This window comes from Puma concolor, chromosome D4 (assembly GCF_028749965.1).
Source record: "Puma concolor isolate L17-30 chromosome D4, mPumCon1.1.hap2, whole genome shotgun sequence".
In the NCBI taxonomy this organism is placed as follows: domain Eukaryota; kingdom Metazoa; phylum Chordata; class Mammalia; order Carnivora; family Felidae; genus Puma; species Puma concolor.
In genome coordinates this window covers 67,024,820-67,050,357 of record NC_141679.1, presented here as the reverse complement: position 1 = coordinate 67,050,357, position 25,538 = coordinate 67,024,820, and the positions used below count along the sequence as shown (strand labels likewise).

Sequence of the window (25,538 nt, the reverse complement as noted above, 5' to 3'; positions counted from 1 at the left end):
GTTAGAAGGCTGCATAGGTCTGGAGAGGCTCTTGATCCATCACTCATTCTTGATTGCACTACGAGCAGGTCAAGCTGCATTAATTTAAACAGGAGAGGTAATAATGGAGTAATACAGAGTCTGCGTCATTCATCCATTCCACAAATATTTACTGTCTGTAATGTTTCAGCACTGTGGACAAGAAAAGTGAGCAAGAAAACCAAGCCCCTCCTCTTACTGAATTTGCTGTCTAATTGGACAGTAAGGACCATGTATGAAGAAGGGTAGTTTATTGAGGCCCAGAAAAGCTAATTAAGTAAGCAAAATATGGCCAAGGAAAGGCTCTCCAGGGGTCTGCTGTAATGAATACTTAAGAGTGACTTAGAATTGGCCTTCAATGAGATGAAAAAGAGGCTCAGCTTTCTGTTACTCTGCTCTGGGGCAAATCAAATGAAGAGTTCCAAATTCTGAAATTGCTTCAACATAGTTTTTTGGATCAGTGAAATAGCTATACCTACAAATAAATAGTATGAATGCTCTTTTTTTTTTTTTTCATAATTTGGTCCAACCCCAGTTTAAGATCGCATAAGTTCCAAAATAATGGGAGTTTTTTTCTCTAATAAAAGTGGTTTCAGGAGTTTGAACTCTCAATTCCTATTTGCTGAATCATGTGTCCCATTTTTGAGACAAAGAGTTGGACTCAGGATTTCCCTTCACAAGGACAAGAGCGTGGGAGATGATGAGTCAAACACAACATTCAGGCTTTAAGTTTTCTGTTGGATTGTGCCCTGATACATTCCAAAGTTGGGTAAAGAGATCTGATGCAGTGGACTATTGCAATGGTGTCCATTCTTCAAAGCTATATTGGCCCACCACCTACCCCATCTTCTTAATCCAGTTTCCCTTGACTCTTTTTGCATGAAATGCTTCTAGGTATTTTTGCAAGGCTACCAGTTACATTTGACCAATCTGTGCAGTGGATCAAAATTAGAAGAGGTGATTCAACTTGGTGACCAAGAAGTTTCCATGCTGTGCGGCTTGCCAAGGGAGAAACTGGATGCAGCAGAGCAAGTACTTCGTTCCAACGTGGACATCCTGAAGCCGATCCTGGTGAGTACGCTTGCTGTGTGGAGAAGCTTCAAGCACTAATACTTTTGGAATGTGAACATTTTCCCTGGACAACATAACTTTGTTTTTGTGGAAACATAAGCCTGGCTGGAAATTTGAGAGATAATTTAGCTCATTCGTATTCTGTTCTTTCAAACTTCTGGGCTTTTTCCCAAAAGGTAAAAGGGGGAAGAATGAGTTGGGTATGGCTCTGAGTCTAAACCTAAGGTCCCCTTGTGCCTGTTTCAATCAGAGAAAACCTATTTTTTATGTTGTGGGTTTTTTTATATTGTAATTTGAGATTATAAGAGTTCATTTGAAGAAAGAGTTCTCCAGATTAAAAACAAAAAAATCTCAGAAATCTTTGGGAAGATGGACATCCATTCTTAAAAAGCATATCAACAAGGAGACACTGAGCTGTCACAGTGGGAAAACCTTAGAATTGGATGGGAGTACCCGTAATCATTAGATTAACCAATGACGGAATTACACCTACAGAAAAAGGAAATTGCAACAAAGTCTGATCAGCCTAGGAAGCAATAGTTCAGAGAAGCAGTCTGAGAGTATACATGTTCATTCTTAATCAAAGAATACAGACGAACCTGAGCATTTTGGCCATCAGAGGGTTGTGTATAGCTCTAGAACTGGTAGATTTCTTTGTTTTTTTGAGAGCTCTTGTGACCTGCCTCTCCAACAACATCATTTAGCATCCAGTGTTCTGATTTCCTACTCACCAGATAGCACTCTGAGTTGTCAGTAGAATCTCTTAATACGAGGGAAAGAGCCTTGGAAGAAGTATGTGCCTGAAAAGAGATGTTCCTCATTATAAAAGCAAGAAATGAGAATCCTCTGGGACTTTGTGCAAGCATGATTTCTTTATAGGGAGATCCATTCTCCTGAGGCTTCTAAGAATGGTTTCTAGACTTTGTGCCTGGATTGTACCTTAGAAAGTGACCTTTAGAAACCTCTCCTGAGGTTTACATGCTAGACCGACTATCAAGAAGTTCTTGCAGCCTTGTTGGGACACCTGGGTGGCTTAGTCAGTTAAGCACCTGACTCTTGGTTTTGGCTCAGGTCATGATCTCACAGTTTGTGAGTTTGAGCCCTACGTGGGGCTCTGTGCTGATGGTGCCAGGCCTGCTCGGGATTCTCTCTTTCTTCTTCTCTCTTTGCCCCTCACCTGCTTGTTCTCTTTGTCTCAATAAATAAACTTAAAAATTTTTATTATAAATTAAAAAAAAATAAAGTTCTTGTATCCTCCTTGACTCTATGATGCTGTAGCTTCTGCCTGAGTAGGTAGTAAGAAAAATAGGTGAGTTTTAGGTTTTGGTTTTTTTTTTTTTGTGGCAAGGTTGATGGTGAACCAGTTGGTATGAAGGGCGTAGGCCTAATGCTTAAGATCTGTTTTTGTTTGTAAAACATTTTTTTTAATGTTTTTATTTATTTTTGAAGGAGAGATAGAGCGTGAGCAGGGGAGGAGCAGAGAGAGAGGAAGACATAGAATTTGAAGCAGTCAAGCAGCTCTAAGCTGTCAGCATAGAGCCCGATGTGGGGCTTGAACTCACGAACTGTGAGATCATGACCTGAGCTAAAGTCGGATGCTTAACCGACCGAACCACCCAGATGCCCTAAGATATGTTTTTGTTTTATTCCAGTAGTAGTATTTTCTGTTTCAGTTAGAAAAAAATACTGAGTTGCTTTGTTCAATAGTCTGGTATTCTATTGGTTAATGTTTCTATAGTATAATTTCAAATAAGATCTGTATTTCTGAATGTGGATGTTTGCAGTCCCAGATGACTGGTCTCCGTGGCTACATTAGCTCATTTGTGCAGACACGTAGCCTGTTGGCACTTGTTGCATTGTGCCAGAAAGATGGTTATAAATGGTAGACCATTTCCTTGTATAGTTTTGGCTGTTTTGCCTTATTTCAGTACAAGGCAGAAATGTTCACTCAGCCAGAAATGAGGCACATTTTGGAAATATGGGTGCTTTTAGAAGTCCTAGTAACTTATATTGGTGCCCGTTCATCATTCGTTTCTGTTTAATCATTAAACACTTACTGTGTGCACAACCCAGAAAATCCTTCCACTCACACAGTGTCTGAATTGGACTCCAAGTAGAATGACAGCACAGCCTTCGTGATCTGACAATCACCAACTTAGGTTTCAACCGAAAATCCCTCCCTGGTTGGGAGGGTTGGCATGATAGGGTACATGGACATGTGCCATCAACACTGTCAGCTATGTTGCAGCCCATCCTGGTGTAGTTGTGCCTTCTTGATTTATGACTGGGTATTAAGGTCACTGCCATATGCTTTTTTGCACATTTCTTATGCCCAGGGAGTATTTCCGGTTCTGCTTCTGCCTGCCTGCTGTTGCTGAAAACTCTGTCTCCATAAAGTCAGAAAATGAGGTTCTTGAATCATAGTGAGTGGTCAAAATTGTTCTGTGGAAAGGTGATTTTGGAGGATACCTTTGGGATAAAATGACTTCTAAACATTTTGAAATGTGACTCTCATTTCTTGAGTTAAACAGGGCCTTAATTGGAGCACTGGAATTGATACTGCATTTACATTAAGCAGACTTTTACTCCTGCCATTTGGTTAACACTTCAGCCACTTTGATGGTAGATGAATGTGACCTGCGACATCATTGCTCATGGGCAGTTGATCACACCAAGAAACACAACAGGAGAAGCAACCAGATGCCAGGACCAGCGTTAGGGGGAGAGAAACTGTGCTGTCAATTTGTGTTTCTGTACCCAAAGCAGATTTTCAGGGAAGACCTGTTTTGAAGCATTTCTCCTCTTATTTTTGTTTTTTGTTGTTTTTTTGTTTTTTGTTGTTGTTGGTGGTGGTATGGATGTGTCCCTGTTCTTCAGCCAAGATATTCTTTCTCCTGGGCCTCCTCTGTCTCCTGATGACCTTTGGACAATAGTGTTTAGACAACATGGGGGAGGTATGGCAGAGTGGCTGGGGGCATGGGCTTGAGGTCAGCTGCATCTAGGTTCAAACTCGGCCTTAGCAGTTTTACCAGTTGGGTGACCTTTGATAAATTTAGTGTCAGTAAGCCTCAGTTTCCTCTTCTTTTACATACAGATAATCTAGTTTACCCTTTGTTGTGATTATTGGTCGTGCATATGAAGAACATGACAAGGGGTCTGGCATGCATTAGTTGTTCAGTAAATAGAAGTTAATCATCACTAGAACTGTTTTCATGCTGAAGGCAATTGCTAGCGAGATAGAAATTTTCTTCTGTGTTAGGTATCCATCCTAACCAAGCAAAGTAGCTCTGAAGAACATTTCAGTGAAAATTTTTATTCTTTGCCTAGATATTGTCAAGGCTTCTTACCTTCTAGATTCTTATTCAGGAGCATACCTCAATTATTTATACCTTGAATGAAAATGAATACTGGTTGTCAGAATTCTATTGCATCCTTAAAGTTCTCTGGGATTAATAGTGGTTTCCATTAGGCATTCTTTTAATTTAAAAACCTATTCATTTATTGAACTATGTTGAGTTCATTTTATATGTCAGGTATGTTTTGGGAGCTAGACTCTGCTGAGATCCTCACAAAGATGGCTTCTGATGAGTACAAGGTTAGGTCAATACATGAAATATATGTCCAGGATACATGCATTTATGGAGGGAGACTTGTGTTCATAGTACTTGTACCATTGAGATAACCGCTAGCAGGGGATTGTAGCCATCTAGCAGTGACTTCTTTTTTTTTTTTTTAATTTTTTAATGTTTATTTATTTTTGAGAGAGAGAGAGAGAGAGAGAGAGAGAGAGAGTAGGGGAGGGGCAGAGAGGGACACACGGAACTCGAAGTAGGCTCCAGGCTCCACGCTGTCAGCAGAGAGCCCGACATGGGGCTCAAACTCATGAACTGCGAGATCATGACCTGAGCTGAAGTCAGATGCTTTACCAACTGAGCCACCCAGGCAGCCAGCAGTGACTTCTTTTGTTTCACTGCTCAGCAAGGTGGATTTGGCTGTTATAGTTGGCTGGGCAGGCGAACTTCCCCTTGCCTTCCTTGTGGGTCCTTCCTGAAGCAGCACCTACCTTACCCAGACAGGAGAAATCTATATGGGGGCTTCTGTCTGCTGTCTTCCAGTAACTTCCAATCTGTTTTGGACTGCAAGAAGGAGCCATATTAGTGGATCAGCAAATTTTGGCCAGAGGGATTTGCTTCTCTTGTCAAGTCCTTGCTGATTGCATTTGTTCTTTTATTGATGTAACAAATAGCCACACACCTAGCAGCTTAAAACAAAATGAATTTATTAGTTCATAATCCTGTAGGCCAGAAGTCTGGGTACAGTGTGGTTCACCTGGGCCTACTCCTTATTGTTGCACAAGATTGAAATCAAAGGGTTTACAGAGCTGTATTCCTTTTTCGAGGCTCTGAGGATGCCTCTGCTTCTGAGCTCATTCAGGTTATTAGCTGAATTCAGTTCCTTGCAGTTGTAGGACTGAGGTCTCTGTTTCCTGGCTGGATGTCAGCTAGAGGTGGGTCTTTGGTCCTAGAGGCTGCCATCATTCCTTCCCATGATTTTCATGTGGCCCCTGTTCCAGCCACAGTGGGTTAAGACCCCCTCATGCTTTAAATTTCTGTATTTTTCTCTGCCACATCTCTCTGCTTCTAGCCAGAGAAAGTTCTCTCACTTTATGGGTTCATGTGATTAGATTGGACTCATCTAGATGATATAGGATAATCTCCCTGTTTTAACCTCTATAACTTTAATTATATCTGTAAAGTATAATTTACCATGTGATCTAACATATTCAGGTGCCTGGGACTAGGATGTGGACTGCTTTGGGGAGGGCACTCATCCTGCCACAGATGTCTTTTAACTGAAAGGTATATTTCATTATGTCTTTGAAGTGCTTCCTCAGTGCTCTCGGCTTTTTATTAACCCCTCGTCAGCTCTGTACATTTTCTTGCCCATATTCTGAGAGAGACTCTAAAGCATAATAAACACTACCCATTAGGGTTTTTAATGCACAAACCAAAGACAGCAGTGACTTTGTGAAGTAGAATGTCTCTGAACAAGATGGAACTTAAAAGACTGTTGTAAGGCACCAAAGCTTCAGCCATGAGCATGGCAGACAAACGCACGTGGAGCTTTTATTCTAGTGGGCACTGGGAACCAACTTTTAGGCTGACATTGGGAATTTGAGGAATACTTCACAGGTCCTAGGTCTGTAGAGTGAGGGCTATCCTCTCATTCCAGCTTCACTAACGAACCCCCAGAAGCTCCCTAACAACAATCTTTGCCAGCATGGGACACTGTAAGCCATGGTGGAAAGAATGTGGGGTTAGATAGGCTTGCCTTCTGGTCTTGGCTCGCCATTGTCTTGGTGATGTGAAAATGGTGTCTGATTCTTGAGTTAGGAAGGAAAAGCATACGGACTTCTCTCCATCTTCGTAGCAACTTGGGTATTGCACAACCATGTAGTTAGATCGTCTTGACCTCTGGTGATACCTTTACCCTGGAAGGGAAAGTTCTGTTTCTGTAGAAGAAAGAATTCTGTTCACATGTCTTCTGATGCATGCAGCATATTCTTGCAAAGGCAGAACTCAGTTCATGGGACAAAGGAGGTAAAGTGAGTGGTGCCCTGAGGTCCCTAGAAGACCAGTGATCTCACAGCTGGGCTGTGTATAGATTGAAGGAACAGATGGAGAAGGGGTGAACGAAGTCATTCTTGTCTTGAAAGCTCTTTGTTTAGCGTCTTCTTGATCCTTAGACAAAGGCTTAGAATATAGATGGGGCTTGGCTCATTCCTTTTTGGGGCTGCATACTTGAACTTATCACATCCAGCCCTTAAAGCATTTGTGTGAGTTTTTTTTTTTGCAGGAGAAAACAGCTGCTTTTCTTCTCCTGCATAAAACTCAGACGCTTGTGGGAGGTATCAGATTTTGTTTGGCCTTGTTTGATGGTACTGCCCATCAAACAGATGGTACACCTGTTTTCAGTACATGCTTTCATCTGGCAATCAGCTGCAATCCTTACATTTGGTAAATGACCTACCTCAAGGATTGACTCTCAAGACTGTGTTTACTTAATTCCTATAGGTAAAGGGGAACACACAACTAGAGCTAAATTGGTGAATATAGCAGAGTGTTAATAGGACTATTCAACTCTATCTGTACAGACATTTTTGCCTCAGTTATACTATTTTTTCCTTGAAGAGTGCCACTCTTCCTCCCACTCCCCCCACCCCTGCCCCCCGCCTTTGGACCTTAGATTCCTTTTTTTTTTTTATTAATTTCTTTAAAATTTAAATCCAAGTTAACATATAATAATGATTCAGGACTAGAATTTAGTTATTCATCACTTCCTGTAACACCCAGTACTCATCGCAACAAGTGCCTCCTTAATGCCCATCACCCATTTAACCCATCCCCCACTCAAAACCCCACCAGCAACGCTTGGTTTGTTCTCTGTATTTAAAAGTCTCTTATTGTCTGGGCGCCTGGGTGGCTCACTTGGTTAAGCGTCCAACTTTGGCTCAGGTCATGATCTCACAGCTTGTGGGTTCGAGCCCCATGTCGGGCTCTGTTTTTTTTTTTTTTTTTTATTTATTTTTTAAAATAAAAGTCTCTTACTGTTTGTCTCCCTCTCTGTTTTCATCTTATTTTTCCTTCCTTTCCCCTATGTTCATCTGTTCTGTTTCTTAAATTCCACATATGAGTAAAATCATCTGATATTTGTCTTTTTCTGACTGACTTGTTTCACTTAGCATAATATACTCTATTTCTTAAATAAAGGTTTAGATTTTATTTGGTCCTAAATTCTGTGGTAGTAGATGTATTTAACTGTTAAGAAACCGCAAAAAAGTATTTAATGCATTAAACACATCACATTTAAAACTTAATATTTAAATTGTTGAATTGTTTTTAAAAGATTAGTTCCTCCCTCAGACAGGAGTTTTATAGTTCCCTACTTTGACAAGAAATATTAAAATATTCCTCAAAGGAAAACTTCATTGTCATGTAAATCATTGGAAAGAGATAGGATATCTTCTGGGCAGTGTGGTCTTTGTGCCTGGTATCTGGCTTACTTATTTTCAATTTGAACTAAAACATATTGTCCTAGCCCTGAGTCGGATTTTCTGAATATGGGCAAAGTGAAGTAGAGACTTTTAGCCTACTTTGAGGGAATTTAAGAGAGGTTTGAAATGTCCTAAGGAACCCAAAGTAACATGCATTTGCAGGGGGAAAATAAAATTGTGCATTGTATTGAAAATCTTATTCAAATACATATACACCCACATTATTTGGTAGTAGAGTCCCTGAAAAATTGGGGGATGAGGATAAGATTTTTATAAACTGAAAAGAGTTTTCAATTAGACTTAATTTCACAGATGTTCTGTCTTCTGTTTCTATTTGGTTGTGACTTCTAATGCATTGATAATATTCTCTCCCAGTCTTTATTTTGTATAGTGATCATCCATAAGCAAACACTTAAATTAATTCATTCAGCAAATATTGAGCCCCAATCTGTGCCATGCACTGGGCCAGGGACACGGTGGTGAGCAAGGTACAGCTTTCTTTGTTTCCCTGCTGCTGGGCAGTGAATGGGACAGGCCAGGAATCCAGCACATGCATCCTCAAAAAGGAAGGCCGCAGAAGCCCAGGAATTGTCACCCTTCGCGGCCAATGTCTGCAGAGCCAGGTTTGGGCTCATCCTGGGGGAGGAAGAGAGTTGATAGACAGTTGTATGGTAGTTTTGTGGGGGGATTACTGTTCTCAGATTCCAGGTGAGGAGGTCGATGTACCACTGGGCATCCTTGAGGGTCCCTTGCCAGCAGGTTTTGGCTGGCCACAGACTGGTTCAGTGTGGAATCTGTGCATGAGAAGAAACTCTCATGCCTTTCCAAATCGGCCAGCCCAATACCAGGGGCTCCTCCTCAAGAATTCACTGGTCACTCTTAAAACTGTAGATGCTGAACCCTGCAACTTTCCTACCTTCTGAGGAAAGGAAACCAGATCATGACTGTTCTGAGGTGACTGATAAAGTATTGGCAAGCTGCCCAGATCTGCATGACCAGGCTGGACAGAACCCAGACCTCACCTTGTTCAGTGATGGTAGCAGTTTCATCTACGTTCAAAAGGCAGGGTATGCAATGACATGCCTTAATCTGAGCCCTCACCATTTGCAAGGACAAGCGAGTCAACTGACTCCCAGTACGCAGGCCTCAATGGGGCCCTCCTAACCCAGTCTTTGAGGATTAGGAAAGAAGCCTCTGTTAAGTTGGGACCTAAAGAATAAAAGTTAGCCAGGTAAAGAACAGGGAGAAGAAGTCCAGACAGAAGACATGGTTTGTGTATGAAGAAGGTGGTATTTAGGGGAACTGCACATCACTGAGTAGTTTATAGTGGAGCAGATGGAGCTATGGGAAGCTTGATGGGAGAAGGAATAGTAAGATGAGATTGTGGAGGTGACCACAGATGAACTGAGGTAAACTTTGAGGAGCTATATTAGGCCGATGGGCCTCATCCTTAGAGCAAGGGAACCCACCCAAATGTTCCGGAGGGTGGGTGACTTGATGAGATGAATTTAAATGCCCTTTGAGGCAGGACTCCTACCAGACCATCTCTTGGGCTTTTCTCTTGCTTTTGGCTTTTCTTCCATAGACATTTCCTGGGTGCCAGCTTATTCTGTGCCAGGAACTATGTTGGATGCTGAGTTGAAATAAAACACCAGCTCAGAAATTAAAGTCAAATTGACTTTGCTAGGTTACTGCCTTTTTAATTTCCAGTCTTTTACAATTTAGTTAAGCTACTAGGATGAAAGACTGTAATGAAATTGTCTGTTAGGCCCAGAAAAGACGGGGGCACAATGGCCTTTGTCATTCTTGGGCCAGCATTCCATAATGTCATGCTTTTAGGCAATGTTGCACTGTTGCGATTAACACATTTTGCAGAAATGGGTGGGAGCCTTCAAGTAATACAATACACACTTGTCTGTTCTTCCTGTAATGATATTACAGTATTTAGTTATGATCTAAAAATATCTCATAATACATGAATTCTGGTTAGCTTCACACAGGTCATATAGTCCCTGGCTCAAGGTTTTATCTTTGCTCTTACTGTCTTTTTCACTTGCTTCCTGTGGTCAGTGGGGGACCTACAGGAGTTCATAGCCAAGGGAATATTTTTGTTTAGGAAAATAATAGTAGGAATTCAAAACTGTAAATTGTTTACTGGAAGTGTTTGGAAATACCAGTTGGCAAGCTTTGCCTGCCTTTGTCAAGTATTAATAGGAGACGACAGTTAAGCGTAGGTACAGGCACATGGTTCTCAGGCTTCATTTTGTGGCTTGGTTTTAGGGCATGTTTCCTGGGGTTAATTTTATTTAGGGAATTTAGACATCTTTCACAGCTTGATAGGTAGTCAAGCCAGTTTACACTCTTTATGCTTCTTTAACTCCTGCCCACGCCCCATCCTTTCCTCCTTCTCCCTTTTTTATGTCTCATTTAATTAAAAAGAAAAGTATGAAACAGTTAAAACTCACAAAAAGGCACAGAGAATAGTATAAAGAACACCCCTGTTTCATCATCCATCGTTTGCCTTGCTTGCTTCAGATTCTTTTCAAGAAAGAAAACGTGACAGGTATCCTCGATGCCACATGTGTGTCCCCATCTCTTTCCTCAGAGGTAATCACGATCCTGGAGTTCCATGTTTTTGTACCATGTATATGTTTTTGCATTCTGCTAATAACATTATATGGTATTGGTTTGTAGTGTTCACGTTGTATAAATGTGCATATTGATCTGCGGCTTGTCTTTTTCACTCAGCATTGTTCTTGGGATTTATCAGTATTGATACATGTGGCATCTGATTCATCTTAGATGTTGCATGGTATTCCCTTTTTATATGTAAATTTTATTAAATTTTTAAAAATGTTTATTTTTGAGATACAGAGTGAGAGTGGGGGAGGGGCAGAGAGAGAGGGAGACACAGAATCCGAAGCAGGCTCCAGGTTCTGAGCCATCAGCACAGAACCCACGGACCACGAGAGCATGACCTGAGCTGGAGTCGGACGCTTAACTGACTGAGCCACCCAGACGCCCCTATACCTAAACTTCAAAAAATCCATTTGTCTATGGCTTAGATTTTTCACATTGTTTATGGTATCTGTTGGTGCCTACTTTCTGCTTTTAAAAGTTGGAGTCATTTTTGCCACCTTGGTTTGGACTTTTTATATTTTGAGAAGGCCTTCCCACCCCAAGTTCATAAGTACATTTTCTGCTATGTATTTGTAACTTTTCTTTTTTTACTTTTAGCTCTGTAATTTACCAAGAACTTAATTTTATATAGAGGTGTGAGATACAAAATATTAACTTTTCTTACATGAATGACTAGTTCCAGCGACACTAATTGATTAGCCCATCCTTTCTCCATGAATTTGTATTATTAAGTTCACAGATTCTCATCAGTCTGTTCCCTGTATTTACTTTTCCAAGCACAGAAAAGTAAAAATGAGTCCTGAGCAAAATACCTGGATGATCTGAGCTTTAAACGATGCTGAATTTGAATGGTATATGTGTGTTCTTTTTTTTTTAAACCCTGTAATGTTAACCCACACTTGTGTACAACTCTACCAATACATCTTCGAAAGTGGGAATTTATTTGTATGGGCAATAGGTTGCCAATACTTACGTTCATGAACACTGAGCATTTAATCTCAACAATTAGTGTAAAAAGAGATCCTAATAACGACGTTGATTGTCCTATTACTTGCGGATGGATTCAGCCAATGCTTCTCTTAGAGACCAAAACCTGGGAACAGTTTAAACCAACCAGAGCTCAGACCACTGACAGCAGCCACATAGTAAGATGCAGTATTGCATTTGTATCTGAATATGTAAAGGTCTGATATCCACGGTAAATGTGATGAAGTCCTTAGATTCAGGTCTGTGGTCCACTGTGTTGCTCGTGGGTGAAATACGCATGGATTTTTGCTGAATTGTGTAGCTTTTAAAACAAGAAGAATAAGCCTGCCCCAAAGGTAAGACCTTTAAGTTGAAAAACCTGATGGAAAAATTGTTACCTATGCAAGTTTATGTTCATTCAGGTGAGGAAGACCTAGTCTGAAAACAACATGAACTACCAATTGATCTGTACCCTTCAGGGGAAAGATGACTGCTACCAGTGACAACAAGCCAGTGTTTTAGCTAAGGTTTTAGATACCTGGTCTTTTGCACTTAGTGACTGCCCAGCCACTCGCTTGGTGTGGTGTTCTGGCCTCCTCTGCATTTGGCGCCATTTCTGATCCCATTCAAGTCCAGGTGAACTGACTGGCTTCACCATCCAAAGCAGATAGCATCGTGTTGACCAGACGTGGAATGCACAAACAACCACCTTTGTGCAAAGCATGCTGTGAAAAAAAGGCGTGAACATTGTCCAGGGGCTATTGGCGTAGTGGTTCTCAAACTTCTATGTGTAAAAAAAGTCCTGAGGCTTCCTGGCGCACATGTCTAGCATCTGAATCAGTAGGTCGCAGAGGGCTGGGAGACTGCATGTTTAACAAGCCGCCTAAGACCACACTGTATCAGCGAAACCTGGTCATTCACAATTCTGTCAAGTTCCATTGGTACCATGTAATGCCATATTTCCTTTTTGTAGATTCACTTCTTTTGCTTAAATAGATCCAGTTAGGAAAAAATACTATACCTTTGCTGTAAAGGTAAAATCAGTATCACTATATATAGAAGGTACACATACATGTGCATTAAGATAAATGTGTGTGTGCCTATATGTGTGTATATATATATGTAGGTATAGATATACACATATACCTAAACATAGGTTATGACTTTTCCTTTAGGTTTTTCAATTTAAATGTCAGCTTTGGGGCAATTTTATGTGTGTGTGTGTGTGTGTGTGTGTGTGTGTGTGTGTGTTTGTGTATATGTGTGATGTAAATAGAATATTTATATTTCATTCACTGAACATTACTTAATATAGTATATGTTTCATCTACTTAACATCTTTTGTTTCAGTTTTGCAAACACTGAGAAAAAGGGATTGTAGGGAAGAAAGAAGCATTTCATCTCAAGCCTTCAGGAATTAGGTCTTAGCCTTGCACTGAAGAGTATTAACGTTAGTAATCCTACATTGGGTGTGGCTGATGTGCTTTGAGAGGACAATGGTAGCTCTCTGCTTAGCAGAGGGTGGGCCTCTCAACTGGAGAAACAGTTCTTGGAGAGCTAGCCAGGAAGCGGAAGGGAGGATGTATGCCTTTTCTGGAACTGGAAAACCCTTCAGTTTTGGTAGTAAACTTTTAAGGAAGGGAAGAGAAAGGCAGGGGTGAAATTTCTGAGAATTGTGAGGACGTGCTATGTGCCAGGCACTGCGTAAGACGCTCTGCACATGGCCTGTAATTCAGTGTCCTTGACAGTGCTGAGATACGTGCACATCATGAACTGCACTGCACAGTTGCGGAAATGAGGCATGGGGAATTGGAGTCATTTGCCCGGGGTTCAGTAGCTACCCCAGGTCCCCATAACCAGAGAAGAAGGGGCAGAGTGACAAGAGTCCTCAGAATCTTATTTCCATTCAGACTTTATAAAAGAAATGGGTTAACTACCAAATTTTAAGTTTTGAAAATGTACATTAAATTAACTTGGCATTTTTCTGCTACACAGTCCTGATCATGCCTTATCTTGTGGCCCTCATGGTAAGCACAAAAACACTTCACCTCTTCCGCCTTCCAGTTAAGATCTCTTGGTTTGTAAAAGTTTTCCTTACTGTAGGTTCTGTAGGGTCGACTTTTAAGGTGATAACCTTTAGTTATGATGTGAACCTGAAGTAAGGAAGTTAAAAAAAACCCAAAAATGTCCTACTTGTTTTTGCTCATAATTACTTAATGGAAGGACCAATTGTTAACGTAATCTGTGAGTTGCGTCAAGGAGACCTACTTGAGTATAGTGGTGAAGGGCCCATCCGAGGACTGGGAGTCGGGGAAAGCGGACCCTGGTGACCAAGCCGTTCTAGGGGAGCTCATGAGTCGGGCTGGACAAATTCTTTCTTAGAACCCTTAGACAGATTTTATCAGAAACACACATTCAGGATTATGCTTGGACATGATGATCGTCATGATTATACGAACTTAATCTTCTGTATTTGGAGTTCTTTTTTTTTTTTTAATCTTTTTTAAACGTTTTAATTTACTTTTGAGGCAGAGAGAGACAGAGCATGAGCAGGGGAGGGGCAGAGAGAGAGGGAGACACAGAATCCGAAGCAGTCTCCAGGGTCTGAAATGTCAGCACAAAGCCTGATGTGGGACTCAAACTCAAGGACCGTGAGATCATGACCTGAGCCAAAGTCGGATGCTTAACCGACTGAGCCACCCACGCACCCCTGTATTTAGAGTTCTTTTTAGAGGAAACCCTTCCCCAGGCTGCTGTTTCTGAGATCATGATGAACTCCATCTACTTCAGACTATTTTCCTTGCAGTGTGCGTTATGATTTCACAACATGCCCCTATAGAAGACAAATAGCAAAAAAGCCCAGCCTCCTCTAGATTAAAGAGGTGTCTGATATTAAAGAAAATGGTGCCTATAGAAGCACCAAGGAAAGATGGATTTTCCCTGAAGACTTTTGTTTTTCTAGTTAACAAATAAAAATGATGAAACTGGCCCTATATCCTTTTCTTTTTGGAAGCCTAAATACCCAGAACCTAAATTTTAGGCTCCTCAGCTATTGGAATTCTGGCCTCGGAGTCTGTGCATCACTGTTCTTTCTTCTTTAGCTTAGGCTTGCTGCCCTAACTTACCTTTTCCTTGGGCCCAATTAATTATTTTCTTACATTTGTTGTGAAGCTAGGTGGGCTATAACAGCAATGAAATATACACAGGAGTAAATACAGAGATCTGGCTAAAAGTAGGCATAAAAATAAGCATTCTGTATTAAATTTCCAGTGTTACAAATAGTGCTGACTTGAGCAGAATGGGAGAATTTCTCCTTTCCATGCTTTTGCCAGCTTTCAACTTCAGTTTCTTCCTTTCTTGTGAGCCATTACAAACTTATTTCTTGAAGTCATTCTTCTGTTGTTCATCTTGCACATTTGGGAATTTATGGTCAAAGTTGAATTGGACAGACACACATACACACACACACACACATCCCCAGCATGAGATATTTTTATCGATTGCATATCAACTAGTTTTAAATACATATTTCTACACTACTTAAAAGCATTCATCAAAGCATTAGTAATTCTTATCTGAAATAACTTGCAAACCTGCAGTTAGAATAATTTTAGTGTCTTTACTTTGGTTAGGAGCAGGTTTCTTGTGTTTTAAACTCAAGATGGTGAATGGTTTTAATTAACTTTATTTTGAATAGACATTTCAGGTTTACATTTGAACCTAGAAACAAAGTATTTTTTCTCATTGCAGACAGAACTAAACTATACATCTCCTGTCCTGAGCAAGGAACTGACTAAGGCCACAAAAACTTTGCTGGATAGTCTTGGGACTCTGGCCCAAGAGGTAAGTTGTGTCTTTCTAACACCAGGAGGCAGACCATCCACTATGGCTCTTTTCCACCCCGAGTTTGGCGTAGAGGGTCCTTTTGATTTGAGTATCATGTGAAACATAAAAACAATTTTAGAAGCATCGGTGATCTTAAAAATTAACTGGTTTGAGCTCCTTACTTTAGAGATGAAGAAACCAAGATGCAGAGATGTTTCAGAGCTAATTAGTTTGTGGCTAAAGTCCCGATACCTGGTCTAGAACTTTCTCTCATTGTTATTCTCTGCCCCTAGTTAATGACTCCTTGGTAAAGAGGATTATTCCCGTCATCATCCATGCGCTGCATTTGTCTTACCAAACGTTTCTCCGTATTTCTTTTCTAATAGTGAGGCCAGTCATTTTATGAACTATGTACCCCTCATTCAGACCTTTCCCTGTAAACACCTGGCCTCTAGATTCACCTTTGGGAATGTCCTTCCTTGACGAACATTAAGTTGAGTTTGCCTTTCGGGTCCACATATTGCCTGACCAATGTGTTAGACCAATCTTCTATTCACAAGATCAGGAGGCCTGTAGGTACTTGTAAAATCACTTACCCTTCCCTCTGCCTGCCAGCCGGTGTGTGCTTCACCTTAGTGACACCCAACCTTCTTTCAGATTAGACTTGGAGAGGAGGAGCGGGAGCCCAGTGTGTAAGGAGCTGAGCTGAGGGGTGGCGGTCAGAAGCAATCAAGCCTGAATGTCCAGGACATCAGACAGGAATAACCTTCTCAAACTTGGTCCAGCCTTATTTTGAGTTGCTTCTCTAAATCGTTTTTTGGTATTTGTTAAATTTTTTTTGAGTACCAAAATTTAGTTTCCTGAGAATAAAAGTATTGTATGTTCATTGTGGAGAATGCAGGATGTTTGGAAAAACAGAGATCAAACACGTGTCGACAGTTTGGCATATTGCTTTTAGTTCAGTTTTCTTTTTTCTTTGAATTCTGCTCATGGGTGTCTGACTGAAGAGCCTTGCATTTTGGGTCCCTTTCAGGAGAAGTCCTTTCCAGCCTGCCATTTGTTCCTTTGGTTGTGAATGCTGGTGACCTTTCTGTGGGTGGAGAATCTGGGTCACCTGGTGTTCTTCCAGGAGGCAGAAAGAAAAACAGGAACTGACCTGTAAATCCATAGCCATTTCTCTACGGTCCTGTTGCAGACACTAACCTACACTGTACTACTTCCCTCCCGGCCTTCGAGCAAGCAGAGCAGAGACTATGATGTGGGAGGCTGTCTCTAAATTTTACCTTGGGTACAGTGTTTTCACTTATATCCCAGGTCTGCCTTTTGTCTTGGGTAAGAAAACTAGTGGAAATCGTGATGTTCCCATTGCTGATGAGGCAGAAACTCTCCACCTGAGCAATATATTATTTTTCTTGTCAGCTGCCGCCTTGTGCCCTGCTTGCTCCCTGGTCCAGGTCAAGCAAGGGCCACCCACCCCTCTCAGTGGCAACACCCTCAAGTCCCTGTGATCATGGATTACTTACTGTCTAACTTGATATTTCCCTGGGACAAATGGGAGAGAATAAGTAAATAAATGCACGTGTGTATCTGTTCAGTGTTTGGAAGGGAAGTTGGATGTTTTGACCAAAGCACAACCCTTGAAAGGAAAAGGAAAAGGGAGGTAACAATTTCTGAGGACCTCCCCTGATTCCTACAGTTTCACCCAATTTCCCTGTATCATCTGCATGACAAATAGATCTTACTGTGCCCATTTTACAGATGGCACTGAGGCTCAGGAAAGTTGGACAACTTGCCCAGTCACTTGGTTAGTTAATTGGCAAAAACTGGGATTTGAACTCAGGACTGTTAGACTACAAATTGCACGTTCTTGCTGCTATAGCCTGTTTTTTGTGTGATGAGCTCTGATGGAAACTGGACTAGACTAGAAAGGATATCCTTCAAAGAAGGAAATCTGCAACAATAGGGCTGGCAATTGGGTAGAAATGGGGACTTTAGGAACTGGATGAGTGAGACCGGGCATGAGCTCCACATCTGAGTGACAGGGAAGGTGTGTCTGACAAGATTGGAAAGGCAGGGCAGGGAACCGCATCCCAGTTACCTACCAGGTGCCTGACACTGCTCGATGTCAGGGTCTCAGCAGTGAGCACACTGGCTTTCCTGTTCTCATGGAGCTTGCATGGTGGAAGATAGAAATAAACAGGAAGCATATGATGTGACAGCAGGCATACTGCAATGAAGAAAAATAAAGCAGGGTCAGAAAGATAGAGGGTGATGAGGTGTTGTTTTAAAGGTGGGGGTCATTAGAGAAGTCCTCTCTGATGAGGTGACACTTGAATGTGAAGAAGTGACCGTATGTTGTCCACTCCAAGCAGGAGGGGCCACAGATAACAAAGATGTTGATGAAAGGACCTGATTAAGGAATGTATTTAAAGACCCAGGAGGGAGTATGGTGTGGCCAGGACAGAATGAGCAGGTGAGAAGGTGCTCAGAGCTGCGGTCAGAGAAGGAGTGGTGAGCACCTTGCAGGACTGGTAAGGCCGCATTTATGCCAAGCGAGATGAGAAGCTAGTGGAGGGTTTGGAGCAGAGGGTACATGACATGTCTTGGAGTATGAGACTGTTGACATTCTGGCTGTTCTATTGAGAAGAGACTAGGCAGGGGTCAAGGAAAAAGGGGCCATTGCAGTGTCTTGAGAAAGCGATCAGACAGCCAGTGATTGACTCCACAGGTGATTATCTAACACCATCTTTTGTGGGCTGGAGGATGAATGGCCACCCTTCTCTGTGAGGAGGAGTGCTTCACAGAGGAAGTGTGGAGCCTGAGCTGAGGTGTAGAAGAATGAGTAGGAGTTTCCCCAAGACAGGTGCCCGGAAGAGCCACCAGTTTGGAATAACAGTCATTCTGGTGCCTCTGTCCAAAGATGTGCTGGTTTTATATGGGAAGAAATTTGTTCTTTCTGTTGGGGTATGGTGGACTGGTGGTAGTGAGGCAGCCTGTGAAAAGAGATATGAGTGGTTTTTACTTTCATTAAAAAATCTCCGGTGCTGTTCACCTCCCAACAAAAGGAGGTCTGGCTACCTCTGTCTTCCGGTTGATAGACCTCATCCGGGTTATGAAAAGATAAAGTAAGGAAAAGCTGGCCACCTAATTGTGTTCTTGTGGTATATGTCACACGCTCCCTCTTTGGAGGGAGAAATGTTTGTGACCTCTGACCTACTCCTAGAAGTGCCTGATTTCCCTTTCGAGGCAGAAGGCAAAGTCAGGATCTACAGCATCGAGGACCATGTTCCGCAGAAGAACCAGGAGGCTCTGTGTGATACAAAACTGGGCCCATGGTATTGGAAGCTAGGCCTTCCACAGGCTGTGGGTTGGGCCCCTCAGCCTCTCCCCTCTGCCCTTTATGGCTCGGTCTTCTGGGTGCTGAGAACTTGTGACATTTCAAGGAAGATTTATTATGGATTTATTGTGAAATGTGTAGAAATGCAAAGTGCTTGATAAATATTTAATGATAAGAACAATTGGGCCGAGAACTTTACAAGGTGCTGGAGAACATTTGTATAAGAGACAAAGTGCTTGGGGTGTAAGTAACAGATGTCGTCCCTGGCTGCTGGGGCATCTGACTCCTTCCGTGCAGGGGCATTTCTTTGCAGGGCCTTCTCTTCTATTTCATGCAATTTACTCCTTTCCACACTCTGTTTAGCTTCATCTTGGTGAGAGGTTGGGCCCTCAGAGAAATGACTTTTCTAAGGCTGTAAGCTAATGAGACAGGGAGCTGGGATTCAGCCTTGGGTCTCCCACCTTATACTTGTGTTCCCCGACACTTAACTGAGACCAGGATGGGGGATTTGACACATAGTACCTTTTCTGTCAAGGGGCAGAGGCCTCCTCTCTTTCCACAGGGAAGTTTAAGGTGTTTTAGAAATGAGTCCGTGCTGGAGGGCGTGAGCAGTTCCTGATGGATGTATTTAAACACAGGGCTATTCAGGATAAGTATTCTCTTCTACAAACCAGAAGATAATCCAGAGGAAATAAAGCCCATCACCAGGGGTTTCACTGACTTCTAGCTTGTGCTTCTCTATCTTTAATTTGCATACCAGTCACCTGGGCATCTTGTGAAAATGCAGATTTGAATTGTAGTCGGATGGATCTAGATGTGCATTTCAGACAACCTCTCAGATAACTTTGCTGCTGGTCCCTGGACCACCGGTGGAGTTGCAAGATTCTGGCAATCCTATCACAAGACTAAGAGGTCAGGACTGAGATGTTCTGAGATGTGGCTTTGGAGAGGTCAAGAAAATAAGATGTTTCTTTCTCTCTGTTCCCCCAACCCTTGCTACGCCCTTTTCCCTCCCACTTGCCTCCTCCATCCCACCTTCTTCCCTCCCACTTCCCTCCCCCATCCCTGGCACCAGCTGTTTAGCATGAGCAGCTGGAGTGACATGCGGCAGGAGGTGATGTTCCTGACCAGTGTGAACAGCTCCAGCTCCTCCACCCAGATCTACCAGGCTGTGTCCCGCATTGTGTGTGGCCATCCAGAGGGTGGGGGCCTGAAGATCAAGTCCCTCAACTGGTACGAGGACAACAACTACAAAGCCCTCTTTGGAGGCAACGGCACTGAGGAAGATGCTGGCACCTTTTATGACAATTCTACAAGTGAGTGTCTGTGCAGATGGCAGTCCTGGCCCCAGCCCCCACTTAGTTTAGATTCAATCCTGTGTCCCTCCTTCCTCGTGCTTACCCTTATCCTCTGACCCAGTGCTGGATGTTTAGGAGTCTGTTTGCCCACCAGATGGAGCTCCTAGAGGAGTCTTTTCCTTATCAGTTGACTGTCCTCACTTCTTTGAATGGGGCCTGGCACATCTCAGGTACATAGTGTGTTTATCAAATGCATGAGAGATTGAAAGCCAACCTCCCCAGTTTTCTGGGGGATGGAGGAAGGGAGTTCCCAGAGAAATCAAGGGTCTTCTTTTTCTTTCCCCTCCCTTTCACAGGCATGCTTTGTAATAAAAACTTTAAAATAACAGAATAACAGCCATAAGAGCTAACATTTAGGAAATATTTCCTATGTACTGGGCATTCTATTGAAATTATCTCATTTAACCCTTAAAGTAACCCTGCAAGGAACATTGTGTAACCCCACGTTTTATAGGCTCAGAGAGGTTAAGTGACTCAGTCAAAGCCACACCATAGCTAATCCACAAGAGCCCATGTTAAGCCCAGATCTGCCTGGCCCCGTGCTTTTTTCTGGTAGACCACATGGCCTCTGAAAAAGCTGTTAATGGTGGTGTGTGTGTACCATCAACCTCAGGCATTTGGTCTGCTCTTTGTTTTTGCTTCTTAGCTGCACGGTGGTGTTAAAGAACCTTGTAACTCCATATCTCTTTCTCGCACTTGGGCGGTTTTGTGATGATGTGTGTTCTGTGCCTGGTGGCAGCATGGAACCAGTGTTACAGTTTTAGGCAGTGACATCCTTTTCCTTGAAAACATGATGCAAGTGAGCTTTTCTCCACTTCCAGCCACAGGTGTTTCTTTCAGACACTGAGCGAGGCAGCTTTTTGTGCATTACTGTAACACAAGAACTTTTTATTCTTCTCTGGAGCAAAGCACTCTAGACATCGCCAGTTGCTTTGCAAGCCTAATGGGATGGCATTATAGGCAATTTTTCTGAAATGCCATCCGCTCCACTCCCTCACTTGCAAGTCAACCCAAGGGAACTTCCATTTGCAAAGCAGATAGAACTGTGAGAAAAATCCTTTTTTTTTTTTTCTTTTTAAATTACATCCTCTTTGCGGCATGTAGAGGATACTTGGTACCTAAAAGAACTCAGAATGAAATTAAAAAAAAAAAATCAAGAATCCTTCTGGATAATCAAGCCCTGCTGTCTATTATAACTTTGGATTTTCCAGTTAGAGGTTTTTATTACATTTATTACATATACTTGTGATGGGACCTATTAAAGGGAAATGTCTTATTTCTGCTTGAAAACTAAAATCTAAATCCAGCTCTCTGTTTTCAATGAAAACAAATTGACAAGGGCTAGCGTAAGAGTATGCATCTAGAGTTATGCAGGTGTGTGCATGGTGAAAACCTGTTTCTAGATCATCTCGGTTGTGAGTTATCCACCATCAGTGTTATAACAGACTCTGATTATTTGTAAGTATTGTCATAGGAACTCTACAGATAACAACGGTTAATGCTCCCCACATCTCTGCCAAGTACATCATAACTTTATTTTTACAGAGGAGCAAACTGAGGCTCAGGCAAGTGAAGTTATTTGTTACATAGCTATTAAGTGGTGGAGCAGAGATTTGAACCCAGGACTGTCTGGCTAGCTCCAAAGCCCTTGTTCCTATAAGTATATGACCATACATATGCATATCTGCCTTTGTCTTCTTCATAGCCCCTTATTGCAATGATTTGATGAAGAATCTGGAGTCCAGTCCTCTTTCCCGCATCATATGGAAAGCTCTAAAGCCTCTGCTTATTGGGAAGATCCTATATACACCTGACACTCCAGCCACAAGGCAGGTGATGGCTGAGGTAAGCTGCCTGGGCCCAGAAGTCCCTCTCCAGAATCCTCCTAGAATTTATGGGCAAAAAGGTGAAGGTGGCTTCAAATGGATTATATCGAGGAAACTCGGGGCTATTCTGGGGTTTCCAAAGAGTGAGAACCCCAAGTGTGACCCAGGCCAGAGCTGACTATGGAGGGCCAGCTCTCCAACCTTGGGTATTTGAATCATAGCTGCAGGTAGATTCTTCTTGGGTGTGGGAAAGACTGGAAATAGTGATGGAGCATCTTGTCAGAGGGCAGCTGCGTATCTCATGGTTCTGCCTCTCCTTTTCTGTTGCCCCTACTTGCTACGTGGCTCCAGGTGAATAAGACCTTTCAGGAACTGGCTGTGTTTCATGATTTGGAAGGCATGTGGGAAGAGCTCAGCCCTAAGATCTGGACCTTCATGGAGAGTAACCCAGAAATGGACCTTGTTCGGGTGAGTATCCCTCTGGTTCCTGTGTGCCTGCTTGATGCTAGAGAGGTGAGTTTCTGGTCACTTTCCTAGAGGTGACTGAGATGAGAATTCTTATTTTTAACCAGTATAGAGGTATTAAGCATAGCCCAAGCTGCAGGTGATGATGCACAGATAACACTGTCGTATGCATATCAGCATCAATGTGCCCGGTGGTCAAAAATCAGTTTTCCAAGAAGCTGAGCGAGGGTTGGTATTGGTGATTGTAGGACCTTGAGTTTTTCATTTCTTCTAAAGCTAACCATGGCATCTTACTTAGCTTTCCTATATCTTGGTGTAGGTCTTGACAGAGGTGTGGGGGCAAAGCCTGGTCTGACCTCTAGACTGGGCTGAGATGCTCGCTCCCAAGGTGTTGTGTGAGTGCAGAACAGGGTTAAGGTGTGGAGGGGAATTGCACTTAGTGCTTCCGAGCCACTTGAAAGGGGTAAGTACTCTAGAGACAATTGGATTCAAAAGCAGAGGAGTCTGAGCAAGAGCAGAATGTTTCCTTTGTTTGAGCCTGAGTGCCGCTTAATCACATCATCCCTGTCTTGGGCTGAGTCAGAGAATCATTAGACTATTTCCTATCTCCACCGTGAGGGAGGCCTCTTTTTTTTTGTTTCTACTGCCATTAAGAAGCAGGAATGGATTTTACCAGGTTTCTTATCTTGACACCTCGTTGATCAGAGGGGCAGCTGAGTTTTAGAGGTGGTACCTGAAAGGTACCTGAAAGGTACTCTCCCTTGATGCCCTGGGTGGGGGGACAATACCCAGGCTGCCTTCCAGCGATGGGAAAGCTGGAGTCATCTTTGTTGCTCTAGTGTTGTTACATATTCAGAATTCTTAAATTGGGGCCTTTAAAAACTAAGGGACTGGGACGCCTGGGTGGCTCAGTCGGTTAAGCATCCGACTTCAGCTCAAGTCATGATCTCACAGTCCGTGAGTTCGAGCCCCGCGTTGGGCTCTGTGCTGACAGCTCGGAGCCTGGAGCCTGCTTCAGATTCTGTGTCTCCCTTCTTCTGACCCTCCCCCATTCATGCTCTCTCTCTGTCTCAAAAATAAATAAACATTAAAAAAAAAAAAACAAAACTAAGGGACTTGGGTGAGAAAAAAAAGAATAATTTGTATGGATCTATGGATTATTGCTGACTCACAGTAACAACTCCTGCTCTTCAAGGATGGATCTCTGTTGGGCTCCAGTCTCTCCTGTAAAAGGGATTACATGATCCAGCCACTCACAGCACCATAGACATAGATGTGGTCTCTCACCTCTTCTTCCTGTCCTGTCCTTTGAATCCAGACTTTTATTTGTTGGATGTCTTTCCTTCTGCGTCTCAGAAGATTATGAGGGGCCCTGTTGAAGGGACTCCATGAGTTTTAGTCTGTAGGCAGATGGATGCTTCCCCACTTGATTGATGGATTGATTTAAACGTTTTTTTTTTTTTTAAGATTTTATTTTATTTTTTTAAGTAATCTCTATGCATAGTGTGGAGCTTGAACTCGCTACCCAATGATGAAGAATCTTGTGTTCTACTGACTGAGTCAGCCTGGCATCCCTGATCTTAAAAGTTTTTCATATAAGTATAATATATATTATTAGATGGAGAGTTTGGCATGGATGTTTCAGCAACTCACAGACTCCCAGTTCTGAGAAGACAAAACACTTGTAAACATGGCCATGGCATTCGTTAGGGATTCTGCTGGGAGAACACAGGATGTACAATAGGAAATGTAGGAACTGTGGATGGGGAGAAAGTCGTGGCGTGTGAATTGGAAGACCTTGTGTGTAAATCCAAGAACTTTTACTTTAAGCTCTGAGGGACTGTGGACAGGTTTTAAGCAGGAGAGACGTAGATACATTAATCTGATGTGATAGGTGGATTGAAGTGTGGAAAGGTGGAAGGCAGAGACCAGAGTGGAGACCATCTAAGTGGGTGGCCAAGGCATGAGCAGGAGGTGAAGCCTGATAGCTGCTTGATTGTGGAGGGGGAAAGATTTCTAGCTGGTGGATGGTGGGTATGTCCAATATACCACTGGGTACTGAGGCCCGGAGTGCAGAGAGGTGGTTAAGCTGCCAACTGAGGGACTCCTCAGCCTGTGGGTGGAAGTTGAAGGAGCCTCCTCATCTCCTTTCTTCTCTCTCTTAAGGAGTGTGTGTCTGACTCCACAAACTTGGGCTGCTCAGTCCTCTGTACCCTCCTCATGTCTGGTATGTGAGGTGGTGCCTGAGGCTTCTGCTTCTTTTGGAATAGCTCTTGTCTGTCTTTTTTCAGCTTTATTGAAGGATAATTGACAAATAAAAATCATATATATTTAGGCTCTACAGTGTGTTTTGATATAGTAGATGTTGCAAAATGATCCTCACAATCAAGCTAATTAATGTATCCTCACCTCACAAAGTAACCACATAGCACATTTCATATACAGTACAGTGTTGTTAACCGCCGTCATCCTGCTGTGCACCAGATCTCCAGAACTTACTCATATTGCATAACTGAAACTTTGTACCCTTTGACCTACCCGTTTCCTTCTAAGTGTCTTGTCTTCTCAGAACTGGGAGTCTGTGAGTTGCTGAAACATCCATGCCAAACTCTCCATCTAATAATATATATTATACTCACATTAAAAACTTTTTTTTTTAAATGTTTTTATTTATTTTTGAGACAGAGAGAGACCGAGCATGAGCAGGGGAGGGGCAGAGAGAGAGGGAGACACAGAATCTGAAGCAGGCTCCAGGCTCTGAGCCGTCAGCCCAGAGCCCGACGCGGGGCTCGAACTCACGGACCGTGAGATCATGATCTGAGCTGAAGTCAGACGCTTAACTGACTGAGCCACCTAGGCGCCCCCATTAAACACTTTTTAAAATTTTTTTTTTTCAACATTTATTTATTTTTTGGGACAGAGAGAGACAGAGCATGAATGGGGGAGGGGCAGAGAGAGAGGGAGACACAGAATCGGAA

The 25,538-nt window shown here is 42.5% G+C and overlaps 1 protein-coding gene and 1 long non-coding RNA gene across 6 annotated transcripts in view; both read left to right on the top strand.

Annotated features, from left to right (window-relative positions):
- ABCA1 (ATP binding cassette subfamily A member 1) overlaps window positions 1–25,538 on the top strand; it is a 323,564-nt gene that overhangs the window by 244,517 nt on the left and 53,509 nt on the right. For all 5 annotated transcript variants that reach the window (XM_086683626.1, XM_086683625.1, XM_086683627.1 and 2 more), the window contains 5 exons: window positions 913–1,089; window positions 15,500–15,592; window positions 19,987–20,227; window positions 21,975–22,114; window positions 22,447–22,563. In XM_086683626.1, coding sequence (XP_086539752.1) covers window positions 913–1,089; window positions 15,500–15,592; window positions 19,987–20,227; window positions 21,975–22,114; window positions 22,447–22,563 — 768 coding nt within the window. The remainder of the gene's footprint in view (window positions 1–912; window positions 1,090–15,499; window positions 15,593–19,986; window positions 20,228–21,974; window positions 22,115–22,446; window positions 22,564–25,538) is intronic.
- On the top strand, window positions 1,096–6,566 carry LOC147574967 (uncharacterized). The gene is made up of 2 exons (XR_015242916.1): window positions 1,096–3,498; window positions 3,864–6,566. It is a non-coding gene; the product is annotated as an uncharacterized LOC147574967 (long non-coding RNA).